Source organism: Silurus aristotelis (genome assembly GCF_946808225.1).
Source record: "Silurus aristotelis genome assembly, chromosome: 16".
In the NCBI taxonomy this organism is placed as follows: Eukaryota; Metazoa; Chordata; class Actinopteri; order Siluriformes; family Siluridae; genus Silurus; species Silurus aristotelis.
This window is the reverse complement of record NC_139589.1, coordinates 14293712-14321313: the sequence shown is the minus strand read 5'-3', so window position 1 is coordinate 14321313 and position 27602 is coordinate 14293712. Positions and strand designations below refer to the sequence as shown.

The window sequence follows — 27602 nt, the reverse complement described above, 5'->3', positions numbered from 1 at the left end:
CCATTTCTCAGGGTAAGAGGTAGGTATACATCGAGACTCTTTTCTATTATGGCACCCAGGTGGTGAAACAAACATCCTCTAGATGTCTGCCATTGAAGTATACTGTTTACCAAAGACCAAATTCATCCTCATAGTTTTTAAATTGCTCAGTAACATTGTGGATCTCCAGGATGTTGATGTGTAACCATCCCCAGCTGCACAGAGGTCTTGAAGAGACCTCCATCCAGAGGTAGGGATTCGTGATAAATCAGATCTGAAGAGAAGAAACCCTGGTTAGTGGTACCTATGGAGCTTTAAGGGAGAGGTTTTTATTTTAATTTTTGTCAAGCACATGTCTCCTTGTTATCAGAACCTACATTTCCCAGGATGCAGGTATTGCAACCGACACTTCCGCTTCCGCATGACGTACAACGCGTGTTTCCGAGGTAACGAGGTTCGCTCTTTACTACGATTTGCACCGTCTAGAGAAGGCGATAGGGTTGTAGAGGGGGATTCTGTTTTCGGTAACAGAGATCCGAATCCATTCCTGGGATTTTTACCGAGTGGATCAAGTAGCGTTGAGAAGGAGAAGCCCTGCTAAAGTGACATTATGCTAAATATGTGGAAAGTTAGGGAGCTTGTGGATAAGGCGTGAGTATGCTTTAAATATATTTTTTTTCGGGCCTGTAGATGGAACCGTTACTTATGCAGACAAGGGAGACGCCGAGTTTGACCGTGACGTCATGTTCTGCGCCGAGAGTAGCGTATAGTAGTTTTGTTATCTTGCATTAATTAAATAATGTTTTTTTTCCCCTCATTTATAAAACTCTCACATTTGTACGACTAGCCTCGTAGCTAAAGCTGGACGGTAAGTATTCAAGCAGCTACTGAAGGGACTAGCTAAAGCTAGCTAACGCTGCATCCGTAATAAAACCATTCAATTACAATCATGTATGGCTCCCATTATAGAAAAGTGTTTTTCACTACTGTACAACGGTATTTAATACCTGGCTAGATAAAGGCAGTGTTAATGGGTCTAGTAATAAGCATTTGCTAGATCTCTCTTTCTCTCTCTCTTTCTCTCTCTGTGTGTGTGTGTGTTGTGGAGGGGGGCGGCGGTGTAATACCTTGGCATCTTAGTGAAGCATCATGGCAGCATCACTGTATTGAGCTGTATGTTATCACTATATGTGATCTTGTTATCACACTAACTCAACCCCAGTCCCATCTGAAACACCACTGCAGCAGTCATCTTATACATAATACTGTGTTTATTTCCATCTTAAACTCAATAATGCAAGGTTGCATTGTTTATGACATTAAGCGCACATGCCATAGTCTGGGCACTCCTCAGTACACACCCTTTCCCAGTTTCGAGAATAAAAGACCACCAACAAATCCTCACATAGTAAATATTTCTGTCAAAATCCAAACAGACTGATGAACATCTCTGCATCACTTGCCTATGTTGGAGCACTGGCATTTAGTGATGGTTGTGATGCTTGAGGAAATAATCATTAAGTAGAATGTGGAAGGCTCTGAGTTAAAGATTGGATTGGAGTTCATGTTTAATTACACGTTCCCCTTTGGGACCCTGACTTGGCTGTATGCTACATTTTAGGGTGTATTTGCACTAGGCATAGCAGAGGTGAAGAGCTTGATTGATGTGCACCTTCAGAATTTAACACAGTATCTTGTACAGTGTCAATCAAAAGTTTGGAAATACCTCTTTCAGTGTTTTTTGTTTATTTTTATTATTTACATAGTGCATTAATACTGAAGACATCCAAACTATGAAATAGTATTTATGTAATAATAAAAAGTGTGTTAAATAACCCAGAATATGTTTTTATAAAAAAATAAAAAAATAAATAAAAAAAAGGATTTTGATTCTTCAAAGTAGCCATCTTTTGCTTTCATGACAGCTTTACACACTCTTGGCATTCTCTCAGTCAGCCTAATGAGAGTCACTTGGAATTGTTTTGCAGTAGTCTTGAGAAGTTCCCCGAGTTGTTGAGTACTTGTTGGCTGCTTTTCCTTTAATCTCCAGTCCATCTCATCCCATATCATCTCACCTGGATTTAGATTGTGTGATTGTGAAGTCCATGTAAAGACCAGGCACTCCATCACTCTCCTACTTGAACAAATAGCTCTTACATAAACTAGAGGTGTGTTTGGTTTCATTGTCCTGTTGAAAAACAATTCTAGTCTCATTCAGTGCACACCAGAGGGGATGGTATGTCACTGCAAAATGCTGTGGCAACCATGCTGGTTAAATGTGACCTCAGTTTTGCCTTAATAATCAAATGTGTCACCAGCAGAGCATGCCCACATGATTCACAGTGTAAAACTGTTCAAGAACCATCCGTTTACTTTCTGTATGTCTAACAAAGACACTGAGGTTAAAGCCAAACATCTCAAACTGAACTCCACTGATCTATTGTCCATTCCTTGTGTTTATTGGCCCAAGCAAGTCTATTCTATTTTTTTTCTTTTTTAAGTAATGGTTTCTTTGCCACAATTCGACTATGAAGGCTGACTCAGCGTCCCCTGAACAGTGGATGTTAAAATATGAACATGGTGGTTTCTGAGCCTGGTAGTTCTAATAAAACCACCCTCTACAGCAGAGGTAGCTCTTGAGATTGCTTTCTTGGGATGATCCTCAGGAGAGCATGTCTGATTGATTTGGAGACTGTACTTGGGAATAAATTTAAAGTGCTTGAGATTTTTCAGATTGACTAACCCCTAATCCTTAAAGTAACAATGGACTGTTTTTGTCTGTTCTTGACTAAGTGTATCTTTTAGGGAAATCTGTACTCACCTTATCCTCTGCACATAACAACTGATGGTCTAAAGCACAATAAGAAAGCAAGATATGTCACAAATAACCATTCAGGAGGTAATCACCTGGAATGGTAATTTGTGACATTTCTTTCTTTCTTAATGTGCTTTAGACCATCAGTTGTTATGTGCAGAGGAAAAGGTGAGTACAGATTTCTTTTGACAGTTTTGTATATTGGCTGTGCTGCATGTTGGGGTGTGTTTGTACCAGGAAATATTGTGATTAGATGTTGTGACCCCTCCAACATGGGTTTTTATCAGAGTAATATTGACATCTGTAATATTGCAATTGTGGCATTGCTTTGATACAACACTATAATTCACAAAGAATTTTAGAAGTGCTGATGCACAGCAAGATGTCAAAGCAAGTGTGAGTCTCTCTCGTCAGCATGTAAATAAAATACAGCTTTGCACACAACAATATTATATATTTAGTTATATAGATTATATAACTATGTATGCTTCTCTCCATATATATTTCATGCAAGCTAAAGCATTAAAGCTTGATGAAAGATAGGGGCTTCACAATATATATATATATATGTTTTTCAGAGTTTCTTAGCACTTGGATTGTTTTGTTGAAGGGCAGTATGCACTTGAATGGCCATGGATACCAAAAATTTTTCAAAAACACAAAAACCCCACTAAAATAGATTAAGCATAAGGAACATATGATTTATATATCAGCATAGAACTAGTGTATTCAAAATATTTAACATTTGCTTACTTAAAAAAACAAAATCTCAAACCTTCATACATATATATAAATCTAAAAGTCTGGTCAGCTTTAAAATCTGATAGGAATGCGCTCATTTAATTACGTTTCATTAATATTTTCATCACGGAACATTTTTCGCAGTCTTATTTACTAAAAATCTTGAGTTTTGTTCCTAGCTCAGTTTCCAGAATGGGTATGGCTGTCTTCAGTTTATGAGCATCATAATTGCTGTGTGTGAATTAGCTGAACACTGTTCAACAGTTTAGACTTCATATGCTGTTTTGCACAAACATTATTGAAATCTAAAGCAAAAAGGGAATAGGGTTACTCTTGCCAGGATAGAATGTTGTTTGTCTCACTACTAACACACTGCTGTACTTTTAACCCATTAGTCCAATTAATATGCAAGTGAAAGTTGTTTAAACATTGAGAATTATTTCATGCTTACAAACTGAGACGCTTCTTCCCCCATGTCATAAGTGTGATCAGTTATAACTTGAGACCTTGCTTTTTTTGTCATCTGTGTGCAATACAGTAACTATCTAGTTAAACACAAAACGTATTTCAGTGTATAATGCTGAACATAAAAGCTGGCCTTCACTTTAAAGATATTAGCTAAAAGCTCCAAACACACATGCAGATGTGGGACACTTTGCTCTATTTGTAATGAAGAAACATGTAATAGCTGAAATGCTCTTAATTCTTTTTTAGCTTTATTATTTTGACCCATACAAAATACAAAAAAGCTATGTTTGAAATGTTATGTTTATGATATATGATTTATGGATCCCTTCCCAATCAAGTAGACAGGTTTCAGGTCTTTTGAGGCTTAAAATTACTGTGTTGACCATTTGTTTGCATAGAGGATAGAAGCTACTATAAGTACTTTAGCAACATTGATTTGTTTTTCTCTACAATTTTAGTAGTGAAATGTGAGTGTTTTTTCCCCACCTTTTAGTGTATACTTCACTTAAGCACAAGTACACCAAACAACACCAATGCAAAAAACTAAATATATTGGCAGAGAAGTATAAATCAGTTCTAACCCTCAATTGTTTTGATTACATTGTTTCTCAATTACGCTCATATTTGGGTTATATGGAATGGTATGCCAATTCTTTTGTTTTTGCTCTAGACAGAAGACAGTTGGGTTTTAGATCAAAAGACTAACATGAAACCAATATTTTTTATTTTTTATAGTTTAGCTTTTATTTTACAGTGAGATGTGTAAAGCAACATAAAACAGAGCCTATAGTCTTGGCTTACCCAATTTTAAAGTGAAGAAAATTATAGGAACAAATAAGTCTGGCTGTAAATTCAAGTAAGTAACACCTTGATTGCATATCCCTTGATAGAACTTACTGTATCAAGCTAGTGACTCAGTGACGACACCAAATTAATGGTTCCGTTGAAGGTTTTTGCAGCGATCCATTTTCTTTTTGTTTGTTGATTTGTTTTGGTGGGTTTTTTTCCTTACAGCCTCTTGCATTTTCATTTATGGCATTTTGCAGACCACCATATCCAGAGTGACTTACATTTATTTGATTGATACAACTGAGCAGGAGGAGCTATGGAGTTAAAGGCTTTGCTCAGGGGCCCAAGAGTGGCAGCTTGTTGTGGCTGGGATTTAAACTAATTACCTTCAGTTCCAAAGTCCAATGCGTAACCACTAAGCTACCACCTGCCCTAATTTTATGAATTTTTGTTAATATCTGGTAATTGAAATGACGATTATGCTATATGGCGAGTTTCTCAGTAAATTGACAGAAAAAATCTTCAGTAAACACCTGAATTTATTCCGCTGCTACCATCATGTTCTCAATCATCACTACAGATATAGTGAGCCCGTTATTGAAACAGACATTCAGAACCTATGACAATACTTCCACTATATTTTACAGATGGGCATGTACATTTTGGACCATGAGCAGATCCTTTCTTTCTCCACACTTTAGATGACTTTGGTTGAAATTCTAAATCTCTAAAGAGAAACTTTATCTCAAATCCAAATATCTTCACTCTGCACTCTAATTTGGCCTTGTTGTTACACTTGTTATGCTCACTTTAGTCTGAGATTCTAAATTTGAAAAACATTTTTATTATGAAAAACTATTTTTTAAATAAAATAAAATGTGATTAAACTTAGATTATTGAGAAATAAAATTTGTTGTATAAGACTGTGACCCTGTAGTGTTGGACTATTTTTGTGCAATTAGCAATAAATGAGGGTGAAATAATTTCATAATAATCTATTATGTTTTCTTGTATTGAAATGTTGGGATAGAGATCAGTAACATGAAGTGTTCCCAGTGTAATGTTTCCATGGAGCAACAATAAACAACCACTAAATATGCAGTCCATTAATAATTTACTGTCTGAAAATAGGTCAGTGACAGACCGTAACCTGAAGATTTGGACGCTACACCAAATAGATTGTGTATTAATACTTGCTAACTTTTAAAAATCATTAACATCAACAGGGACACTGTCTTCTATTTTTCACAGAAGTACTCCGTTATATTAACTTGCCTTACAAACCATGGTTTTACCAATTGGGACAGAATTGTCAAAGTAGTTGCTGCTCAAAGTTTATTTAGTACAGTATGAGCAGAGTGTTTTTGTTTTACAGACTTCTGGTGATTCAGCAAGTCAGAAACAAATTTGGACCTGATCTCATCAAGTTAATGAATAGGAGAGCTCAAAAAGCTTAACACTGTGTTTGAACTCATGTTGATTTGGTTGGAGATTTGTGTTAATGCTTTTGTTAGTATAAATGCTAGGGGTGTAAGAAAATGTGTAGTGTAAATTCCCAAAAACACAATACTGATTTAAAAAAATAATCGTACAAGATTCATGACAGTTGTTTAGTTTTGAGTTTATAGATAGATAGCAATGTGGTGTGGGGGTGTGTGTGTGTGTGTGTGTGTGTGTGGGGGGGGGTGATATATATTGCTTAAAGAACAGCAATATATACACAAAACCTAAAGTTAGCGTGGGCTGCGAGAGTGCATGACAGGCCTGTCTTTCCTTGTCTGATTGCATTCTCTACCTTTATAGAAGACATAATAGTCTTACTTACCCTTTATTTTCTTGTCTCCTGAGATTTGTAGCTTTTATTTGTAAAACACTAGTTCATGCTCAGATCATGCTTCTGCTACTAACCTAATAGTAGTACTACTAATATAATTCAATAATTATCATCAGTCCCACTTTATATTAGGTGTATTTAATTACTGTGTGCCTATGTTTCCAAAAATAATAACAAAAAATGACCATGGTACAGTTATACTAATTGTGTTCATGTATTGCAATACACTTGATGCCACTGAGGTGTGATGCGGGTAAGGCTGGCACAGGTTTCATCGTATGGGTAGGTTTAAAAGGTTTAGATGTAATGCAGATCCCACTGTGTTCTGGTAAAATTTTTGTTGCTAAGGTCTGAATATGGCAGTTTGTTCTAGGGCTGAAACGATTCTTTGAGTAACTCGAGTAATTCGAATGCAAAATGCATCAAGGCAAAAAGAAAACATGGAGGCAAACTAATTATTTGCTTAGTCCATTTAACTACACACACACAACACTATGGAAGCCCGTTTCCGCCACATCACAAAATATTTGCCTAATTCCGACAATTTCTCGCAATTCTTGCTTTTTTTCTTGCAATTCTGAGATCTTTTCTCGCAATTCTGAATTTTTTTAGCCAGTCGGGCAGCTTCAACCCTCTGTATTGCCAGAAAGATTTACACATTGAAAATCGCATGATATCAAACTAAGCCTCCGATCCCTGGAGAGATCTCTTTAGACCGACAACATGGTTTCCGGTGGATGCACCAGAAATGTTGGATGTTTACGAGAAATAAAGTCGTAATTGTGAGAAAAGAAACTCAGAATTAGGCTAACTTTTTTTAATGTGTCGGAAACAGGCTTCGATACAACACAGAAGGCACTGCAGAATGAACAATGAATTACCAGGGAGAAAAAACAGAGGGGTGAGGAAGATTCATTCCAATTAAATCGACAGAAAGTTTGGGATCTTTTCAAACTAAAACAAAGAATGTTGGCAGCACTTTAAATATAATACAGAATTGCCTCATCTTATAGCTCACATTTATGTGAAAGCATGACCGAAGTATCGTAATGATACTGTGAAAATATGTCACAATTCACATTTCTGTAGTTTTAGGTCTCTGATCAACTCCATTATTAGTGATCAGTTACTGGTTGGACATTAAAACTTATTTTCATTATTTCTCCTTTTCAAATTCAGTTTACAATGTGTTCAGATTCAGTTTAAAATGTTTCTTTTTTACGCATTTTGGTTTGCCGGCACTCTGCAAGCATATCTAGACATAGATGTCTACACTTCCGGTCAAATGTTCCAGAACACCTTAATTTGAACTTTTGGTTCACAATTTAATGTTTCATAGTAATTAAATTACTTTGACCTATTTCATTGCTAGTATCCAGTGGGCTGCTAATGCCAAGAAACATTTGCAATGTCCCGCACCTTGTTGGCTCTTTCAAACAAAGACTCGTACTAAACTATGAAAACTTCTTTTAACTTACAGCAGCACAGGTTTTGCATAATTTACATATATATGCATGAACAGGTTTGATGATGATGATTTTATAATCTGCTAGTTCAGTTGATTACACTGCATAATAAACTTTGCGTAAACTTCATTTCCTTAAAGTTCAATTTGTACACAATGTAGTGAAGTACAATACTTCAGACAAAACAACTTAAGTAAAAGTAAAATTAGAGATTTTAAAAACTACTCAGAATATAGAAGTACACAAAAAAACGATTCAATTACAGTAATGCGAGTAAATGTCATGTGCTACTTTCCACCTCTGGGGTTTATGTAGGGTGTATTAAGATTATGGGAATGACATCACTCACTGTCATATAAAGATCCCTATATATTCTTCCTGCCAGAGATCTGACCACATGTCTGGTGTATCTTCATCTATTTACATGCTTGTGCTCCTAAAAGTAAGTTTGACTAAAATTCTTGCTTATGGCAGACACAATGAACAATGATTTGTAAAAAAAATAAAATCTCACTTTACATGTATTTATACTATTAGTTTTTCAGGTATAAATATATACCTCTAGTATTAATATAAAACCAACAATTAATTAAGTTTCCTTATGTGTCTCATGTTTCACACACTTTACACACTGTCATATGATCTCTATTGTATATTGTATCTCTTCTTACAATCCTGATAAAATCCAGGGTGCAGCTATAAGAGCTGTAAATAATGGCCTATTTATTCCTTAAAGGCTGTACACTGTACTGTCGCATCTTCTAGCATACATCCAGTAAAGACGGAAGTTCAAATCAAATCTAAAACCATTCTGAAAACCATTCAAAACAATAAACCCTAAAACCAATATAAAGGAGAATTCATTTGGTTTATAATAAATCAGTTTCATTGTTATATTATTGTACATTATGATGTTCTGTGCTACACCAAGTAATTTATATCTCAAGTTTGTAGGTTCCGGTTTGGTTAATGCAACAATGTCAGTATGAAGACTTCACCATATGCATCTCTAAGTGTTCCTTACATGACGACCTTGCATGCTAAATGCATTCACTAAAGCAAAAATCAGTTTTTAAAGTATTTTCCTGACTAAGTATTATAGGCAAATAATACGTTTTTAATGTTACAGGAAATATGGGATATATATTTACAATATGAGGACACATACACGGAAATATACAAATGTATTCAGGTATGTAGCAGATAATCTAGGATATCCTGTGAATTTACAATAATAATTATATGGAAATTATACTGAAGGCACATGGTGTAATGCAAAATCAGTAAAAACAAAGTGAGCCATCAGTGTAGTAGAGTTCTTATATATAAAATTTTATTCTATATTTTTTATTTATACAGAAAGTCCCTGACTCTCGATGAAGATGTGTTCCGATGACTCCATTGTAACTTAAAAATATTGTAAGTTGAGATATGGCCAGTGGCAGGAGGTCAGGGCCAGTAAAGCCTTCTCTGCTGGCCTAAACACTATCAGAAGCACTGACCTACATTTACAACCTAAATTCTAATATTTGTTCCATGAAATTGAATTAATTTATTGGTTTAACAGTTTATTCTCTTCATTTTGTAGTGTTTCTCTTAACCGCACTGCTTCCAGTACGTGTATGTGGCATTATATTTTTTTGTCCTATCAGATTTCAGCCTCTATGTGCTGCCATGTCAATCTAATCTGCCCAGGGCCTGCAAAGTCTGTTCTGCAGGCCTTTTTTTTTTTTTTACCATAGTCTTCTTAGGAAATAGCTCTGTTTCTTTAACCAATCAGATTTCATATTCGCCTCACAGGGCAGCTAGGAAACTGTTACAGCCAAGACTGGCAAAACATGTCTGCACACATGAATACATCTAAGTTAGACTTTTTTTACGCCTACAGAGGAAGAGAGATTGATTTGGTCTCGGACATACTTAAAAATCCATTTTGAAGAAAAGCTAGACGGCTAGAAGAGGTCGGCCAACCCTTGAAGCTAGCTAGCTTTTCTCAGCCCCAGAAAGGGTTTGCTTGCTGCTTTCAGACCAGTAAATACAAGCGGTACCACTGGCTTACAGCCTCTGAGGAACGGTGCAAATTATGAGTTTGCATCTCTGGTGAGTAGGTTGTATTTTATTTACATTTTAATGTTTTTGTCATGTTATTAGACAAATATTGATTCTGATATGCTCCAGATGATGTAGGTGCACAGTTGCGGTGGTAGTGTAGAGGTTTGGAGTCTTAACTATGTTTCTTGCTTTAGTAAAAAAATTTTTCACCCACCATATGTGAAATGCCTCTCTCCTTGAAATCCCTGCTGTTATACTGTATTTTATTACAGTATTGATGGTTGCTATACCCCTGGTGGTCTAGTGGTTAAGATGCAGCGCTCCCACCGCTGCGACCCGGGTTCGATTCCCGGTCAGGGAACCATCCCCAGCCACTCTTAGTGCCGGTCCCAAGCCCGGATAAATTGGGGAGGGTTGCGTTAGGAAGGGCATCCAGCGTAAAACATGTGCCAAATCAAACGTGCGGAGGATCCGCTGTGGCGACCCCTAACGGGAGAAGCCGAAAAGAAACTTATTGATGGTTGCTATAACTGCGACTTGATAGTGGTGGATTAAGTCGGGTAAGTCCCACTGAAGGTCCAGGTACCAAGTGCACGGCCCGCCACTGGATATGGCCAAGCCTACCCAGGAATCTTAAAGAATGGTTATTAGTATGAGGTAGCATACTGTAATTAGTTAATAATTTAACTATTTTAACGATATTGCTAGACTGTCATAAAAGCGGAGATGGTTTCGATTTCGCCCATGCGCAAAACAACGCATTGCAAAACGTATTTCGGGCACTACAAATCATATTTTAGCCACAGTCACACTGCGCTAACTCACTTGGGGCTTTTTCTCACCTGCATATCCAGACCATTTTTATTTTCCTCAATTCCTCTATTCTTTAATTTCCTCTGATATTTGATATATCTCTGATATCTGATATAGTGAGTACCTAAGCAAGTCTGCCTACCACTGCCAGGAAAAAATAAATAAACCGCCAAGCACACCAGGTTGATGGAACAAACAGGCAGCGTATATAAAGGGTGGCACAATGTCCCTACACCTGTCTCTGTCCTTTTCTCTAACGTAATGAAGAAAGTTCGCTCTCTTGCTTTTGTCTCCCTGCAAATTAAATATTCTAGTACTGTGCACAGTACACAGTTCTGTGTGTGTGTGTGTGTGTGTGTGTGTGTGTGTGTGTGTGTGTGTGTGTGTGTGTGTGTGTGTGTGTGTGTGTGTGTGTGTGTGTGTGTGTGTGTGTGTGTGTGTGTGTGTGTGTTCTACTGGAGCTGCCTGCTTTCATAAACCACCATCATTTATTATTCAGTTTCCTGTGATTTTCCTTATAATCTAGGGCCTGCTTTGCTGCATTCAGTGCTAACTTCATTCTGTTGAAGTGAGAACTGTTTTCTCTGTTATGCTAATAAAATGCCATCGAATACCCTTAATTCTGTAGTCTCACAAAAAGCTTGTTTGTGTTCAGGCTGGGTCCAGCATGCTTTTATCCAACCTGTTTAGAATGCACAGTGGCTGCATAATATTTTGTAGACTGAGCAGACTTGAATTTTAACCCTAAAACTATTTGAAGTTTTGTCAAAATAATGAGAGCAGGTAGGCCACAGAATATAAGAAGCAGAAGAAAACTAAATGCAGTGATTTCAGTGTATTGTAAGTACTACATTTCTTGGAATCTGTTTGGCCAGCAATTACAGCAGTTTATGTCTTTGTGGTTTAGCCCTCTTTAAAGAAGGACAATGATGGTGCATGCTGCTTTGCAAGCAGTGCTACACTAGCAAAGCCTGCATGTTTTATTGACACCAACACTAGCACAAAAGCACTTTTTGATGCTGTTTTGAGATATTTTATGTTTAATAATTCATAGAATAAGGCTAGTTAGAGAGCTAATCATAATCCCCCACCAACAAACACGTGCTCCTCTTAGCCACACCCCTCTTAGACGATTGATTAGATTTAGATCGGCTCATCTAAGGCTTCTTTGCTCTCAAGGCTTCATTATCTATTCGTTATTTTTCTATTTTGACTGTAGTGTGTTGCCAGCTGTGATTTACAAAGCCATCAGAAAAATTTGTATCATTCTGCACAATCATATTTGATCTGTAAAGAAGGTGTTTTGGGATTTCTGTGAGTTTCTATGGAATGTTAACTTGACAACAAGAAAACAAAACAAGGGCCCTGCTTCAGTTGCTGTGAAATCAAAATTGCATTAAATTATGTCCTTAAACTATGCTCGCAATGTGGCTTGGTCTTTAGTATTAATCCATAAGGGACAGAATGGATTTTACATTTTCTAAAAGGTGGTAATGGAAAGTCATGCATCTCTAAAACACCATTCAATGTTGTAAGCAAATAACAGAATGCACCAAAACTGGCAGGTTTTCCAGAATTTTCTGTACATGGGAAGAACAAAATTAAAGCCAAAAATAGGAGAGATATCTATGGTTATGACAATATAAATATTAATTGCAAAGATGCACATGCAGTTAGAGCCCAAATATGCTCTGAGTACAAACTTGCTGCATTTTACAATTGAACAGAATGTAATTGAACCTTGACAGATCATGTCCACGTGTGCCATTTTGGTTCCCATCCCTGTAGTTTTTAATGCTATTTTTGAAGGTGTTATCAAAATTAGCATTTTCCTTATTCCCAGTAGGAGCTACATTGTTGGGGAAAATGCCTTCCATGTTCCAATGATTGTGACCCCTGGTTCATCAGACATGGTACACCATGCAATTTATTTAAGCCTGTAAGGCTTGTTGATGCATGGTGATACACCAGGAGTTCCCAGATTTCTTGCCGCCTAAATCTACCTCAAATCCACCATTGTCAAATCAGATAATAATCTTCAAATAATTCACCTGGTTAATTGATTATGGAAATAATCGTTAGTTTCAGCCCTAGTGCCTTATGATAAGACCTTAACATAAAAAAGAAATTCACAAACTCCACCTTGAGAACCTTTGATGTAGAGGGTTGTGTAAATAATTGTGGTGTCTGGTGTTTCTGAGGTTTAGGTATTTTCATAAATGCAACTTTACCTGTGTGTGTTGAATGATAGTGTATTTCTACCCTGTGTGTCTTGTCTTGAGGCAGGACAAATAAAGCACGAGTGGTGCAGCGTGAAGCAGCTTTATCCAAAAGCATTGTGCTGAGTTTGTGCGTTTGCATTTTTGTGTTTAAGTATTTAAGATATGTAGGTTGCCATGTTTAGAACACAGAGAGAAATTCTGAAATAAATTAAAATAATCGTGTTCTCGCTCTTCTTGCTCTCTCCTAATTCTCTTCATGCCATGACATCAGCAGTGTCTCTTTCTGAGCTATAAATGCTGTGCAGGGCAGCCCAGATTTTCTCCCTTGGGAACCAGAGATTGTATGCATAACCTAATGTTCAATGTCAGTCAATTCACAATAGTCTAATATGGGAATAACACATTCACAGCTGTAGCTAAAGAAAATAAGCCAGCTATGCTCCTTTAAATCAAGCAGAGCAGGATTTATAAAGAGCAACTTAAACCGCAGTAAGCTTTTTTTGTGAGCAAACCCTTAGGTACACAATCCTGGTGCAAAATTAGTGCATCTGGTGAGCAAAGACCCACATGGAGATCTCTCACATGCTTTGGTGAGACTTTATCTGGATGGCATTCCGTGATTGGCTGAAGGATCCACTAGGAGACATTGGGTCATCCAGTTACATTGCTCTGTGTCTGTGTGGCATATCGGGGAGTGTAATCCACAAATACCAAACCTCTATGAAGTCTGGAAACATTGGGCCAATATGCCTAACTTTTGTTGGAACAAGCCATATATCGTAGGACATAGATGAGTACTTGTCTTCTTTAAATCAAAAGTTAGGCTGGATTTGGGCTGAAATGATTCCTCGAGTAATAAGATAAGATATACCTTTATTTGTCCCACATTGGGGAAATTTCTTTGTTACAGCAGCAAAGGAAAGAAATAAAAATAAATGCAAATATATAAAAAGAATATACACATACTATAATATATAATATATAGTAGGGGTGGAGGTCAGGGCTCTTTTTATTTAAAAAAAAGAGTATAATTAGAATACAAAAAATTATTTTCCTCAATGCGTTGTTTAGATCATTTAACTACACACAAAGCTCCTCAAGGACCATGATTACTGACGCATCTCACGCTAAAGTCTGGAGCGCTCTAGACAGGTAAACACAGAAGATGCTGGCAGGGTATTACAGGATTGCCAAGATTGGTGTGGAAGACCTCACATGGTCTAAAAAGAGCCCTGACCTCCACCCCTTCTATATAATTTATTTTTATATTTTGTGATCACAACACAACACTAATTATGGAATGGCTGGTGTTAGTCTGGGTCCTCTCAGCAAGACTCGGTATTCTAACAACCAGAATTGTAAATTACGATAATTTCTACAACATATACAGTATATTGCAATAGGTGTTGGAATCATGTTTATATGATTTAGATTAATTATTAAGATTATTTATTTAAATCTCATGGTTGAAGGATTCTTCCAATCCCAAAATATCTTTTTTTTCTTCATTAAATTATGAGCTTAATTTTTACACAATTGGTTTAACTGATTTTTATGTTTTCCTATTGTCTCCATCTCCCAGTACTAATGTGGTGATGAACTATTCAGAGATCGAGTCTAAGGTTCGAGAAGCCACGAATGATGACCCTTGGGGCCCCTCTGGTCAGCTTATGGGCGAGATAGCCAAGTAAGTGCTGGCTGGAAAGTTACACATTTCGCACATTTAATGACTCAGTCTTGGCCTTGTGAAGTGTGATCTTTTTGGATTTACTGAACAGATCTGACATCATTGTCTTTGCATATTGCATATTTGTTTTGTCTGTATTTGCAAAACATATTTTAGAATTTGATAGTGTGTCTCATTTAAAGACTTGTAAGCTCATAAGCTTTGTGCAAAAGATCAGCATAGAATTTAATTTTAGTGATGATAAAGATTATTCTGAATCAAATGTATATGGTAGAGTTGGCTTATCTCTGCCCATTTCTTAATATCATTCAGATCTACCTTTATGTATGAGCAATTCCCTGAGGTAATGAACATGCTGTGGACCAGAATGCTGAAAGACAACAAAAAGAACTGGAGAAGAGTTTACAAGGTATATTGTTCTTTTCATCTATCTTTTAAACATTGATTGCAGCCCAGTGTGTACAACAATAGCTGTAGTCCCAGAGTTACAATGGTTCGAAGTAAGATTTTACGATTTGATAATGACAATAGCGAGACAATAAAATTGCAATTAAAAACATTTTAATATGCGATATGGTATGTCGGGATTTCAGTTGCCTTGGTGTTAGAGCACATATATTTTTTTGTGTTTCTGGTGTTTTAAAGCTCAATTTTAGTCTTTGTCTCTCTGCTTTTTACCGGCGTCTCTGGACACTGAAACAGTAGCACTGATTAGTCTCATCACTTAAGGTGTGCTTCCTACTGCTTGGTTTAGTCCAGCTCCAAATGTTTAAAAAGTATGGTAATGCAAATTGCTCTGTTTTGTTAAATTATGTACTTTAATTTGATAATTATTAAAAATTACAGTACACTACCTCATACTTATCACCTTTTTTTAAGACTCCTGTGTAGGCTAGGCCATGTCAGGGACTACCTGTATTATAAACTTTACTCTTCCCTCTGATTGTAGAAAAACCACAGTTAGCTTTATCTTATGATCAAGTAGTTTTGTGAATGTTTTGCTTTTATAGCAATATTAATCTCAAATGTATGCCATTTAGAAGGTTATTGCTGATTCACACCTTCCTTAAACTGTTCTTCTGGCCTTCAGGCCTTACTACTACTAGCGTACCTCATTAGAAATGGATCAGAACGAGTGGTTACGAGTGCCAGGGAACACATCTATGACCTGCGCTCTCTGGAAAATTATCATTTTCTAGGTAAGTTGAGTTTTAGAATGGTTTTGTGTTGTCTGGTCAATACAACTTTGAATACTGACAGTGTAATTGCAGTCCTATCCCTGATTGGGAGCTAAATTAGTTGTGTTCAATGGGTGGAATGAATAGCATATACTGTACACTCTCTCCCCTGTCAGTCATTTCAGCACTAGCCACTTTGCTCATGTATGTAACCATCAACCGCCTCACTTAAATTTTTCATTAGGTCTGTATTTTCAGAAGGAAACTATATGGAGTAAATTTATGGAGATAGAAAGATTACATTTTGCAAGACCCTTTGTTAGGTTTACCTAGATCACCTATTTTTCAGTTTTGAGAATGCTGTTTTCTTTCTTGTTATCTAGATGAAAATGGGAAAGATCAAGGTATCAATGTACGGCAGAAGGTTAAAGAAATGGTGGAGTTTGTCCAGGATGATGATAGGTTACGGGAGGAAAGAAAAAAAGCTAAGAAGAACAAAGACAAATACATTGGAGTCTCATCAGATGGCATGGGAGGCTTCAAACAAAGTAACTGTAAGTAATGAGAAGTGAATGTTGTGCCATATTTTCATATGATTTGCACAACTGTGAATATTTGTTTCCTTTTATGGGCCAGTATTGTAGGAGTTCCCTGTGGATATGTATCAAGTCCCCTAAGGGCATTAGCGATTTTCATCCCCAACATTCCTGTCCTGACAGAACTAAAATTATTTGAACATCAAAAGGTTCAGTTCGTTAGTCATGATTCTGTACATCATGTTTCATGTGACTCTGTGCATAACGGTTTGTGATCATGTTGCTGTAGAAACATCTTGTTTTTGTATTTGAAAAACACGTTTCTTGGATCTGACTAATCAAATGATGATTCTGTGTCCTCATAATGTCATTAGCATTGAAAGTTTTACAATGCAAATGCGAGTTTTTCCACTTTGATTACTGACATCTTTGATTTGATGCAATCATTTCTCACATTAGTCACATTGTATTCATGATTTGTGACTTAATGATGCCATATCAGAATTAGTTTTAGTCTCACAGGAACAAACTGCTTCTGACAGAATTGGGGTTTATTTTGAGTAGTGTCTCAGGTATCTCAATGGGATATGCTTTTACCCAAAGTTATTTTATGCATACAGTATTTGTATTTATTACGGCAAAGTTTTGTTTATGGTCCGGAATTTAAAATGGCATAATGAGGTTGCTGAGTGACATTTAACAATTTATTTAATAGCCCCAGTCTTTGTCTTATTTGGGACCAAACAAAATACATAATAAAAATACTACAACAATTAAAAATCCTTGCCATACCTGTTAGCTGTTATGCAGTGTTTAGCTTTGCTACAAAAAGGTTGTTTGCATGTAATGGAATTGTTTCTGGCATATTTTGTGATATTCCTGTTGACATGATTTGTGGAGTGCTAACTTCTGACCAGGCATAGTTGGTGGAAGTGGCAAAATCATTGTAGGTGGAAAGTTTGAAACCAGTAAAAATGTTAATTTGGATTAAAGCTTTCTGGAAATTTTGAACTGAACTGATATGTTCTGTTCAGTCTCTGCTCTTTCCCCAAGAGTTTAAGCAGTGTGCTCTTATCCTCAGCGGGAGAGCGCTTTGACTCTGAGTCTAAAAGCAAGTGGGATGAAGACTGGGAGAAAAGCAAAAGTGGATTTCCTTTTAGTGAAAAGCTTGGCGAGATCAGCGATAAGATCGGCAGCACCATTGATGACACAATTAACAAGTTCCGCAAGAAAGACAGAGAGGACTCTCCTGATCGAATCAGGTGAAGCTTGTTCCAACTCTATGGTCATGTCTACTGAATGAATGGTGTTTTTCGTGGTGTAAAAGAAGCCACATGTTGGCTGCTCTGCATTTTATACTCTTGAGCTAAAATAAATGATATTTTTCATAAATTACTTCATTTACTGTAGATCTTTTTAGCTGTTTTTTAATTTCATAAATTGCACCTTGTATGTTAGCATAAATGTATGTTCGCTGCATAAAATGTATGTTAGCTCTGACAAGTTAACATGTGTTAAATAAAATTAAAGATTTTTTTTTATTATTCAAATTCAAGTGATAATGAGGAGGATAGAACATCGCAGAACGGTCGGCCAGCTAAGTCCGAATTTAAAGATGAAGACGAGGCGGTAACATCCAAGAGTGTGCAGGTGATGCAGGCTGCTGAGACTACCCCTACCGCTAGTACTGCTACACGCAAAAGGGGTGGAATGCCCTCCAAAACGGTGGATTTGGGCGCAGCTGCACATTACACAGGAGACAAGAGCAACCCAGATGCAGACAATACAAAGGTAGTTTAGCGTCTGTTTAGGGTCACAAGATATGCCTTACTAGAGAACAATGGTAAATCTCAAGTAATGTATGTAGGTATTCTCATTATGATCACTCTTGTCACAGTTTTTACCAAGTATGCTGCTTAATATTTTAGGAATAGCAATTTCTAACATAAGGTTTGTTTTCTGTGCCAATACTGCCCTCTCGTGGACATGGTTCCTTTCTTATTTTCTCAATCACTGTCTTGGCTCCTGTTTTTAGACATCAGGCAGTCAGTCTTCCAGTGGAGGTCTTTCAGATTTGCTTGTAGTGGACTCCGAAACAACTCAGCCTGCACCTCAAGGTAAAGCCATTCTCCAATAATTTGTATGATTCCCATTTCCCTTTATAACTGCCTCCAACATATACCTCAGAGCAGCTCACCTCCAACTGATTGCCACATATCTATACTAACAGCACCAGGTTTGGCTGACTATTAGGGTTTTTTTGTTTTTTTTTAGCATAGGTTGAAAAAAAACAGCTTAATTTTATTCTTATCACTAATAAACAAACCTTTACACTAAATTGTATATTGTTATGCCACCTAAATATTAATAATTGCTGTGACTAATTCTGATGATAATTACTTCTCTGATACTACAAAATATAAGGTTAAAAGACTTTGCCCAATAAAACTATTATCATTAAAATAATTGGTTTTTAATCAACATTTTTTTTTTTTGCTTGGTCTGAACTGTCTGGGTGTGTCAGCATGCATAATAATGGGTGTTGGCATTTTCTATGACTGAATCTGCTGTAGGTAAGCAGCTTGTTGTGAAAAAATCAACTGTGGGAGCAATTATTAGAAAATGAAAGACATATAAAACCAATGATAATCTCTCTCGATCTGGTGCTTCACGCAAGATCTCACCCCGTGGGGTCAAAATTATCACAAGAACGGTAAGCAAAAATCCCAGAACCACACGGGGGGACCTAGTGAATGACCTGCAGAGAGCTGGGACCAAAGTAACAAAGGCTACCACCAGTAACACACTACGCCGCCAGGGACTCAAATCCTACAGTGCCAGACGTGTCCCCCTGCTTAATCCAGTACATGTCCGGGCCCGTCTAAAGTTTGCTAAAGAGCATTTGGATGATCCAGAAGAGGATCGGGAGAATGTCATATGGTCAGATGAAACCAAAATAGAACTTCTTGGTAAAAACTCAACTTGTCGTGTTTGGAGGAGAAAGAATGCTGAGTTGCATCCAAAGAACACCATACCTACTGTGAAGCATGGGGGTGGAAACATCATGCTTTGGGGCTGTTTTTCTGCTAAGGAACCAGGACGACTGATTCGTGTAAAGGAAAGAATGAATGGGGCCACGTATCGTGAGATTTTGAGTGAAAACCTCCTTCCATCAGCAAGGGCATTGAAGATGAAACGTGGCTGGGTCTTTCAGCATGACAATGATCCCAAACACACCGCCCGGGCAACCAAGGAGTGGCTTCGTAAGAAGCATTTCAAGGTCATGGAATGGCCTAGCCAGTCTCCATATCTCAACCCCATAGAAAATCTTTGGAGGGAGTTGAAAATCTGTGTTGCCCAGCGACAGCCCCAAAGCATCACTGCTCTAGAGGAGATCTGCATGTAGGAATGGGCCAAACTACCAGCAACAGTGTGTAAAAACCTTGTGGAGACTAACAGAAAACATTTGATCTCTGTCATTGCCAACAAAGGGTATATAACAAAGTATTGAGATGAACTTTTGTTATTGACCAAATACTTATTTTCCATCATAATTTACAAATAAATTCTTTAAAAATCAGACAATGTGATTTTCGGGATTTATTTTTTCCTCATTTTGTCTCTCATAGTTGAAGTGTACCTATGATAAAAATTACAGGCCTCTCTCATCTTTTTAAGTGGGAAAACGTGCACAATTGGTGACTGACTAAATACTTTTTGCCCCATTGTATTTGTTTTACACAGATAATGCAGATAATGGAAAGCGATTTTCTTCAGCAGTGGATGCTCACAATGACTACACACACAAAGCATGTACACAGAGATACACTGGGTAAAATATTACTCCAGTAAAAGTCCTTGAAATTAACTTAAATTAACTCAGTTAAGTAAAAGTCGAAAAGTATTTAAATGTCTTTAAATGTACTTAAGTTTCCAAAGTACTATGATTTAATATGGCTATAATGTTCCTATTATAATTTGTCAACTCAGTTTATGTGAAACAACTCTTTTACTCAGCACACCAATATATTAATAGAGTGATATTAATGAATCAAACATTAATTGATATTCTTTTAAAATGATCACGAGTGCAAAACCTTCTTTTCATCTACTTAAAAAAATGCACAAAAAAGCGACCGGTGCTGTGGCAAGTTAGATTCAGGAGTCTCTTAAAATGTTCTGTTTGCTGTTGAACTGACGCTGAACTGCATGTTAGTTATAAGTAGATACCAACAATCGGCAATCAAAACAAGTTCAATTCTGTGTCTGTGACTTTAAAATTAATTAGGAGTTTTCATTAGGAACATTGTGCCTCTCTACCTACCGTAATTTCCAGACTATTAAGCACACCCAAATATAAGCCGCACCCACTGAATTTGACAAAGATTTTTATTTTGAACATAAATAAGCCGTCTACACTGAAACTAATGAACTTTACACAGGCTTTAACGAAAGACAGTGTCTGTTACACGGTGTAACGGGTGAAATATGTTGTGGCTCCTTTAAGAGCAGAGCGGCATTTTGCCTGCCGCCACATTTTTCTGGTATTACTGCATGTGTGCAAGACTGAGGAATATGTCCTTATTATTTTCTGATGCTCATTTCTAAGTGTCTTTGACTAACCCATAACGCTGTTGCCGGAAAAAAAAAAAAAGCACGAGTTTTGGAAACCTGTCTGTGCTTATATGATTTCTGTTGCAACTGGAGTTAGCGAGCTACCCCTTAACCCAGACTTAACGCGTTACAACGGCTTGTATCTAAACAGTAGCCTACCAAGAAAGTCATTGTTCACTGTCTTCCTTCTTCCTTTCACAACTATTTCTCTCGGGAGTTTATCTTTTGGCATCGTCGTGCGTTAAAAAATCACCATTGGTGGAACCTTTTCTCCCGATGCCGTGCAGCTCAGAACACAGATGAAGTGCGGGGTATTCAGATTAAAAAAACCTTTACAAGACAATGGCTTAGAGATGTAGACAAGTGTGGTCCAAATGGGAACTGTAAGTAAGTCTGGGAATGAATGTGTGCAACTTGTACAGATGCTGCTGTCGTTCTTTATTTTCACAGCAGCACTGCATCATTGTCTGGTCCCTTTAGAAAGACTGACTTACAATGTTTATGCATTTCTCTATATATTCAGATTATTTTATCTTGTGATTTTACTTCACTCTAAATACTTAACATTCATCACTGTTAATTCTAAATTATATTGATACTTTTTAGGTGGGACCTCGGACCTCATTGCTGACTTTGCAGATTTTTCCTCCCCAGCTGCTTCTGCTAGTCTCCCTTCAGCTGCTGGTACATTTGCAGCTTACACACACACACACACACACACACACACACCCCATATGCTTTCTACTTTTGTATTCTTTTTGTCTTTGCTTTGCAAATGGATGGCTCTTTAGTGCTAAATTCACTTTTATTTCTGTAGTGCTCTTAACAATGGTCTGAGAATACCTTCTGATTTCTTTCTGATATTTTTGTAATTCTTGCATTAAATGCTGGGTCTCTCATGTGATAGAGGAAAATAATTGCATGAAAGAGAAATGACATGTACCCTATTGGTAAATTGCGTTTATCCCAAAATATCTGGCCAATTCAGGCTGAAATTTTTTATTTTTTTTATTGTATTTTTTTTTCCCCTTTGTGATCAGTGTAAAGGGTATAATGTGTCTGGTAGCTACTCTGAGTGTGTTAGAAGTGCTTACACGTTCCATCAGACACAGACAGAGGTCAGATAAAATATTGATGAGTGATTGAGGGCTCCAGATGGAGCAGCTACCTGCTGAGGCTTATGGGGACAGACACCCGTCAGTGTCCATTTCATGCATCATTCTCCTGACAATCTCAACTCTCTGTAGGGAGGTGGAGTGGCCTGTGCATATGCATTTCTCTGCTGGTATTCTATATGATCTAAACAATTTTTAGTTGTTAACTTTCTTCTTTAGTAGGTACTTGTCTTTTCTTTACAATCTTTCAGCTGTTGCCACAAAAATTTGCACTAGAATATTAACATTCTGATTTGTTCTAAGAAACACAAAGAATGTAATGCTAATTGAATTTGTTCTTACGATGCTTCTAGTAATAACTTTGTCAAGCCCAGACATAGAATAGGTTTTTGTGAGTGGACTAAAATCGAAATTCTGTGATTTCAGGACCAGTATCAACTGGCAATGGAGAGTTTGGTGACTGGAGCGCCTTCTCATCTGCTAGTCCACCTGAGTCTACAGCCTCATGTGCTGTCCCAGATCTTTTCAGCGATGCTCCACCCTCCACCCAGCCACCTTCTGCCGATCTTTTTGACCTGATGGGCCCTGGTCAATGCAGTCTGAATTCCTCACAAAGCATGACCTTTACTATGTGCCCTCAGGGCACAGGGTTCACTATGTCCAGATCACAGGTAGCTTTGCAAATTGTGGTCAATAATTTGAGTTGGTGTAAGAGCATCAGATGGTTAAAGATATCTATGGTTAACAGAAATTATCCTATATAAAAAGAGTTTATTAGCTTTATGCTTTTCCATTAATTTAGACTCTAGGGGGGCCTGTGCACAGTTTAGCAGGTCCTTTGTTGCCTCAGCAGATGGGAATTCAGAAACCAGGTGGAAACTGCTCAATGCCTGCTACGTGGTCTGACCCCAGCGTCAACATCAGCTTGGACTTTCTGTCTATGGGCATGAACCCTCCTAAACCTTCACAACCTAGCCTCAACACTATGATGCAGCAAGGTGAATAATGATATAATATTTTTGCTTAAATTATTGTGCCTAAAGTCTAAGATGCATCTAACTATCATTATAGATTCATATGTATATATTTGAATGTGTTAATAAAGTTGTTTTTGTTTTTTTTTGCACTGGTTAGATGCTAACTGCATTTCATTGGCTCTATACGTTAAATAAGTTGAATATATATATATATATATATATATATATATATATATATATATATATACACACACAGTACAGACCAAAAGTTTGGACACACCTGCTCATTCTCAAAGAGTTTTCTTTATTTTCATGACTATGAAAATTGTAGATTCACACTGAAGGCATCAAAACTATGAATTACCACATGTGGAATTGTATACATAACAAAAAATTTAACTGAAAATATGTCATATTGTAGGTTCTTCAAAGTAGGCATCAAGAGAATGCCAAGAGTGTGCAAAGCAGTAATCTAAGCAAAAGGTGGCTACTTTGAAGAACCTACAATATGACATATTTTCAGTTGTTTCACACTTTTTTGTTATGTTTATAATTCCACGTGTTAATTCATAGTTTTGATGCCTTCAGTGTGACTCTACAATTTTCATAGTCATGAAAATAAAGGAAACTCTTTGAATGAGAAGGTGTGTCCAAACTTTTGGTCTGTACTGTATATAAGAAATCTGGAATGAAACTTTATGCTATACCAGCATAGATGAAGAACAAATGTTTTATATATATATATATATATATATATATATATATATATATATATATATATATATATATATATATATATATATAATATATAAATAGATTCAACTTTATATAATAATAAGTCTTCAGTGCTCTTGAGTAGTAATATAAGCTACATAGGCAGAATAATTATATAATCACGATGAAGTCAAAGGAAAACTTGCTAAGAAAGCTTCTTATTTACTTATTTTACTCAGGTGTGCAGCCATCTGTGAACCTGGTTACACACAACTTTTCTGGAATGACACTTGACACCCAGCTTCTGCCTGCTAGACCAGCCATGAACCCAGCAATGGCAGGTGGGAACGTGGGTGTGGTGATGGCTCCCACCATGGCAACAGGTAACATAGGAATCGGTTCCATGGTCATAGGTGGAATGCCTGCCAATCAGGGTTTAATTGGCATGAACATGGCATCTGCTAGTTTTGGCCTCCCAAGTACCCTTGGCATGTCTAGCATGAGCATGGATCAGGGCATGAGCTCTGCCATGCTGCAACCCAAACCACAGGCCTTCCAGAACTTTGGCAATTTTGGACAATGAAAAACAGCACTGAAAAGAAAATGGTCCAAAAATATCTTCTTAATTAAAAGAAGGAGCTGCATCCAGTAAAATGGACAAAACTGATGAAACTAGCCATTGTCTGGACCCTTCAATCATTTAATATCAGCTGTTAACAGATGTTTGGGGTGTGTGCAAAATCTGTTTTTATTTTATTTTATTTTTTTGGAGTGAGAGTTGGTTGATTAAGGGAGGAGTGCTTTTTTTTTTTTTTTTTTTTTTTTTTTTTTTTTATAAATATAAGTTACACTAAACTCTTTTATGGTCTGGCATGTTTGCCGATGGCTGATTAAATGCAAAGGTCACTTTCAGATGTGAGTTTGTTTTGTCATTTTCACATACTCCCTCTCCCTATTTTAAACCATTTGAATTCAGGAATTACCTCAACTTCCACTGTTCATGCTGTGACTAAAATGCTGCACATGATTGACCATGTAAATATATATCCTTTTTCTTTTTTTTTCTGAAGAAAAAAAATAACTAAATTATTGCATTGTTTTATCAAGTTCTCAGATGGTATACAGGGAACAAGCTAAAAAAAAGTCAAAGAAGTAGCACAAGTTCTTAACCTTTACAACTTTTACTTTCTTGTTTTTACAGCTAATCCATTCACACTCCAACAAACCAAATCATAAATTTACGTCATTGATAAATGGTTTGTCTTTGTCTTGCAGAATTATTATATGAAGGATGTTCATTATTTTACTAATTATATTAGATGTGATGATATGATGTTCAAGTTGTACTATCACTTTTAAGAAATCTGGAATGAAAGATTATGCTATACCAGCATAGATGAAGAACAAATATGAAAGGTGATATTTAGATATGGTTCATTTCTATTCTGCCCGAGTACTGATATGGTGAGTGAGAATCTAATCTGCCCAGGCCTGTATGATGAAATTTTTTAAGATTTCCAAAGATGTGTCCCAAAAATACAGACATCAGCTCTATGGGAACCAGGAAATAATTGGCTAAGCAAAGATTTAAATTTCAAGATTTTGTAAAAAGGAGGCAGGTATATTTAACTTAACCTGAAGTTGTTTTTGCGTCTTCTTTTTTTTTTTTTTAAACCAATAAAATGTCACAATATGACACTTTGTACTGGTGGAAGTGGTGTTACAAAGCTCATGAGTAAACATTTTAATTGTTTCTAATGTCTTATTAGTCTTAAAACTAACATGCATGGAATTGACTAAAGTGTTTTAAAATGCTTTTTTCATGGATCACCTTAAATCAGTGTTAACACTCATTTTGTCTGTCAAGGATGTTACATCAGCTATAAGGTTAAAGGAGGAAACGTCAACCCCAATTAAAGGTGTTTTTATTTTATTTATTTTTTTTGTCATTCTTTTGTCTCTCCCCATGTGCTGATGTACACAGGTGAACAGATCCCTCCATTCTACACCAAGGTGTTGTTTTCAAGAATGACCAAATCTTTATTTTTAAACTGTTGAGATGATTCTATAGGGGTTTAGTTTCTTATTTTAATACCATTATACAAATTCTGTGCATATTATGGTGTAGGCATGGGCCAGTTGAGAAATCACTAGGTGCTTGTGAAGAGAGTGGTGGGGGAATCAAGATCAAACACCACTTTCATAAAATTATTTCTTTTGAAATTTACTTTTTTGACTTGATTGTATTCAATAAAAATATGTATGACAATTTGTTTACCTTGTGATTTATAGGCATGTGGTCATAGACATTTTTCTAGTTTATGTTGCATGAACATTTTGAACAGATCAGATTAGTTTATTCTTATGATGGTGTATGGCAGGCATATTTAATTAAAATATGTGATCATGTTACATAAACTTCCTTGTTTTAAAAGGTCTGGATAAGTAAATGATTATGATTAAATGATGACAAGAGACTGATGATAAATATTACCATTTGTTATTGTTAAAAAAATTGGTTTCTATTGAGTTAAAAGAAGGTAAGTATAATGGGAAAAAAAATAATGAAAATTATATAAAGTCTACAAAAACTCCCATCTTGACCACATCTATAAGTATTGTAGCTAGTCGCTTGTCTAGCTGTTCTATACAATTACAGTTTTCCAATATCAATATGGCATTTTGTCTAAAGTAAAAATAAAAGCCATCAAAACACTTTCTTAAATTTGTATATAAAACTAATTACAATCACAATTAAACCCCACATTTTGATCAAACACATTTTAGCCTTCAAACATTCCAGTTCATGCCAAAAATTTGAACGAATTCATTCAAAGATTTTTTGTGATGGTAGCTGAAGGAAAAGGACATAAGACCCAGTAGTAGCGTTTGTTTTTATTTACTTTCCCCAGTATTTAATACTAAATACAGAAATTGTAAACATGACTATATACAATGAGAAAGGGGAAAGAAAAGAAGCAAATAGATCAAAGGAATGCAAACAGTACAGCGATGAATAGCAGAGGTGGATTGTGCCAAATCAAAGAAAATAACAAAATAACTTCTACCTGTATACAAGCTATACTATCCAAAAATTATCAGTTTGACTCTAACCGTAGTGTTTCTATAGAAAGGAATACTATGGAAAGTACAATGATGTAGAGGCAAACCCACAATATATCTATCAATACACCACATTTGGTAATGGTATGGCCAGCAGGCTAGCGGTGGAGGTGTAGTGAAAAATGGATTTTACAAAAGAAGTCAATAGCAAGCACTGAGTATTTTAATGAACAAAACTCATATACACAGGGTTTACTATCATACACCATTTCTCTTGTCTTAATGCCCCCCTTTTTTCCTTTCATGATAGTGCTTGAGTCCTGGAAGCCACTTTCAGGTCTGTCCAGAGATGTTCAGTAGGGTTCTAATCAGAGCTTTGGCTGAGCAACTCTACACACGTGGACAAAATTGTTGGTACCCTTCGGTCAATGAAAGAAAAACTTACAATGGTCACAGAAAATACTTTAATCTGACAAAGTAATAATAAATTTTTTTTTAATGAAAGTCAGACATTGCTTTTCAACCATGCTTCAACAGAA

General features: G+C 36.5%; 1 protein-coding gene across 6 annotated transcripts; it reads left to right on the top strand.

Moving 5' to 3' along the window:
• Positions 1-26269, top strand: LOC310739310 (clathrin interactor 1-like). Of its 6 annotated transcripts, none has more exons than XM_083565151.1 (12): positions 1-19; positions 14762-14866; positions 15179-15275; positions 15957-16065; positions 16428-16598; positions 17662-17842; positions 18137-18371; positions 18616-18697; positions 21801-21878; positions 22736-22980; positions 23112-23307; positions 24240-26269. In XM_083565151.1, exons 2-12 carry the CDS (start codon positions 14775-14777, stop codon positions 24581-24583), a joined length of 1830 nt encoding a protein of 609 aa, XP_083421277.1. In that variant the 5' UTR covers positions 1-19; positions 14762-14774; the 3' UTR covers positions 24584-26269. The 6 variants fall into 6 exon arrangements, with proteins under 6 accessions (XP_083421277.1, XP_083421274.1, XP_083421278.1 ...); XM_083565148.1 differs by lacking the exon at positions 1-19 and adding an exon at positions 376-425; XM_083565149.1 differs by lacking the exon at positions 1-19 and adding an exon at positions 432-630.
• Positions 26270-27602: the final 1333 nt, after the last annotated feature.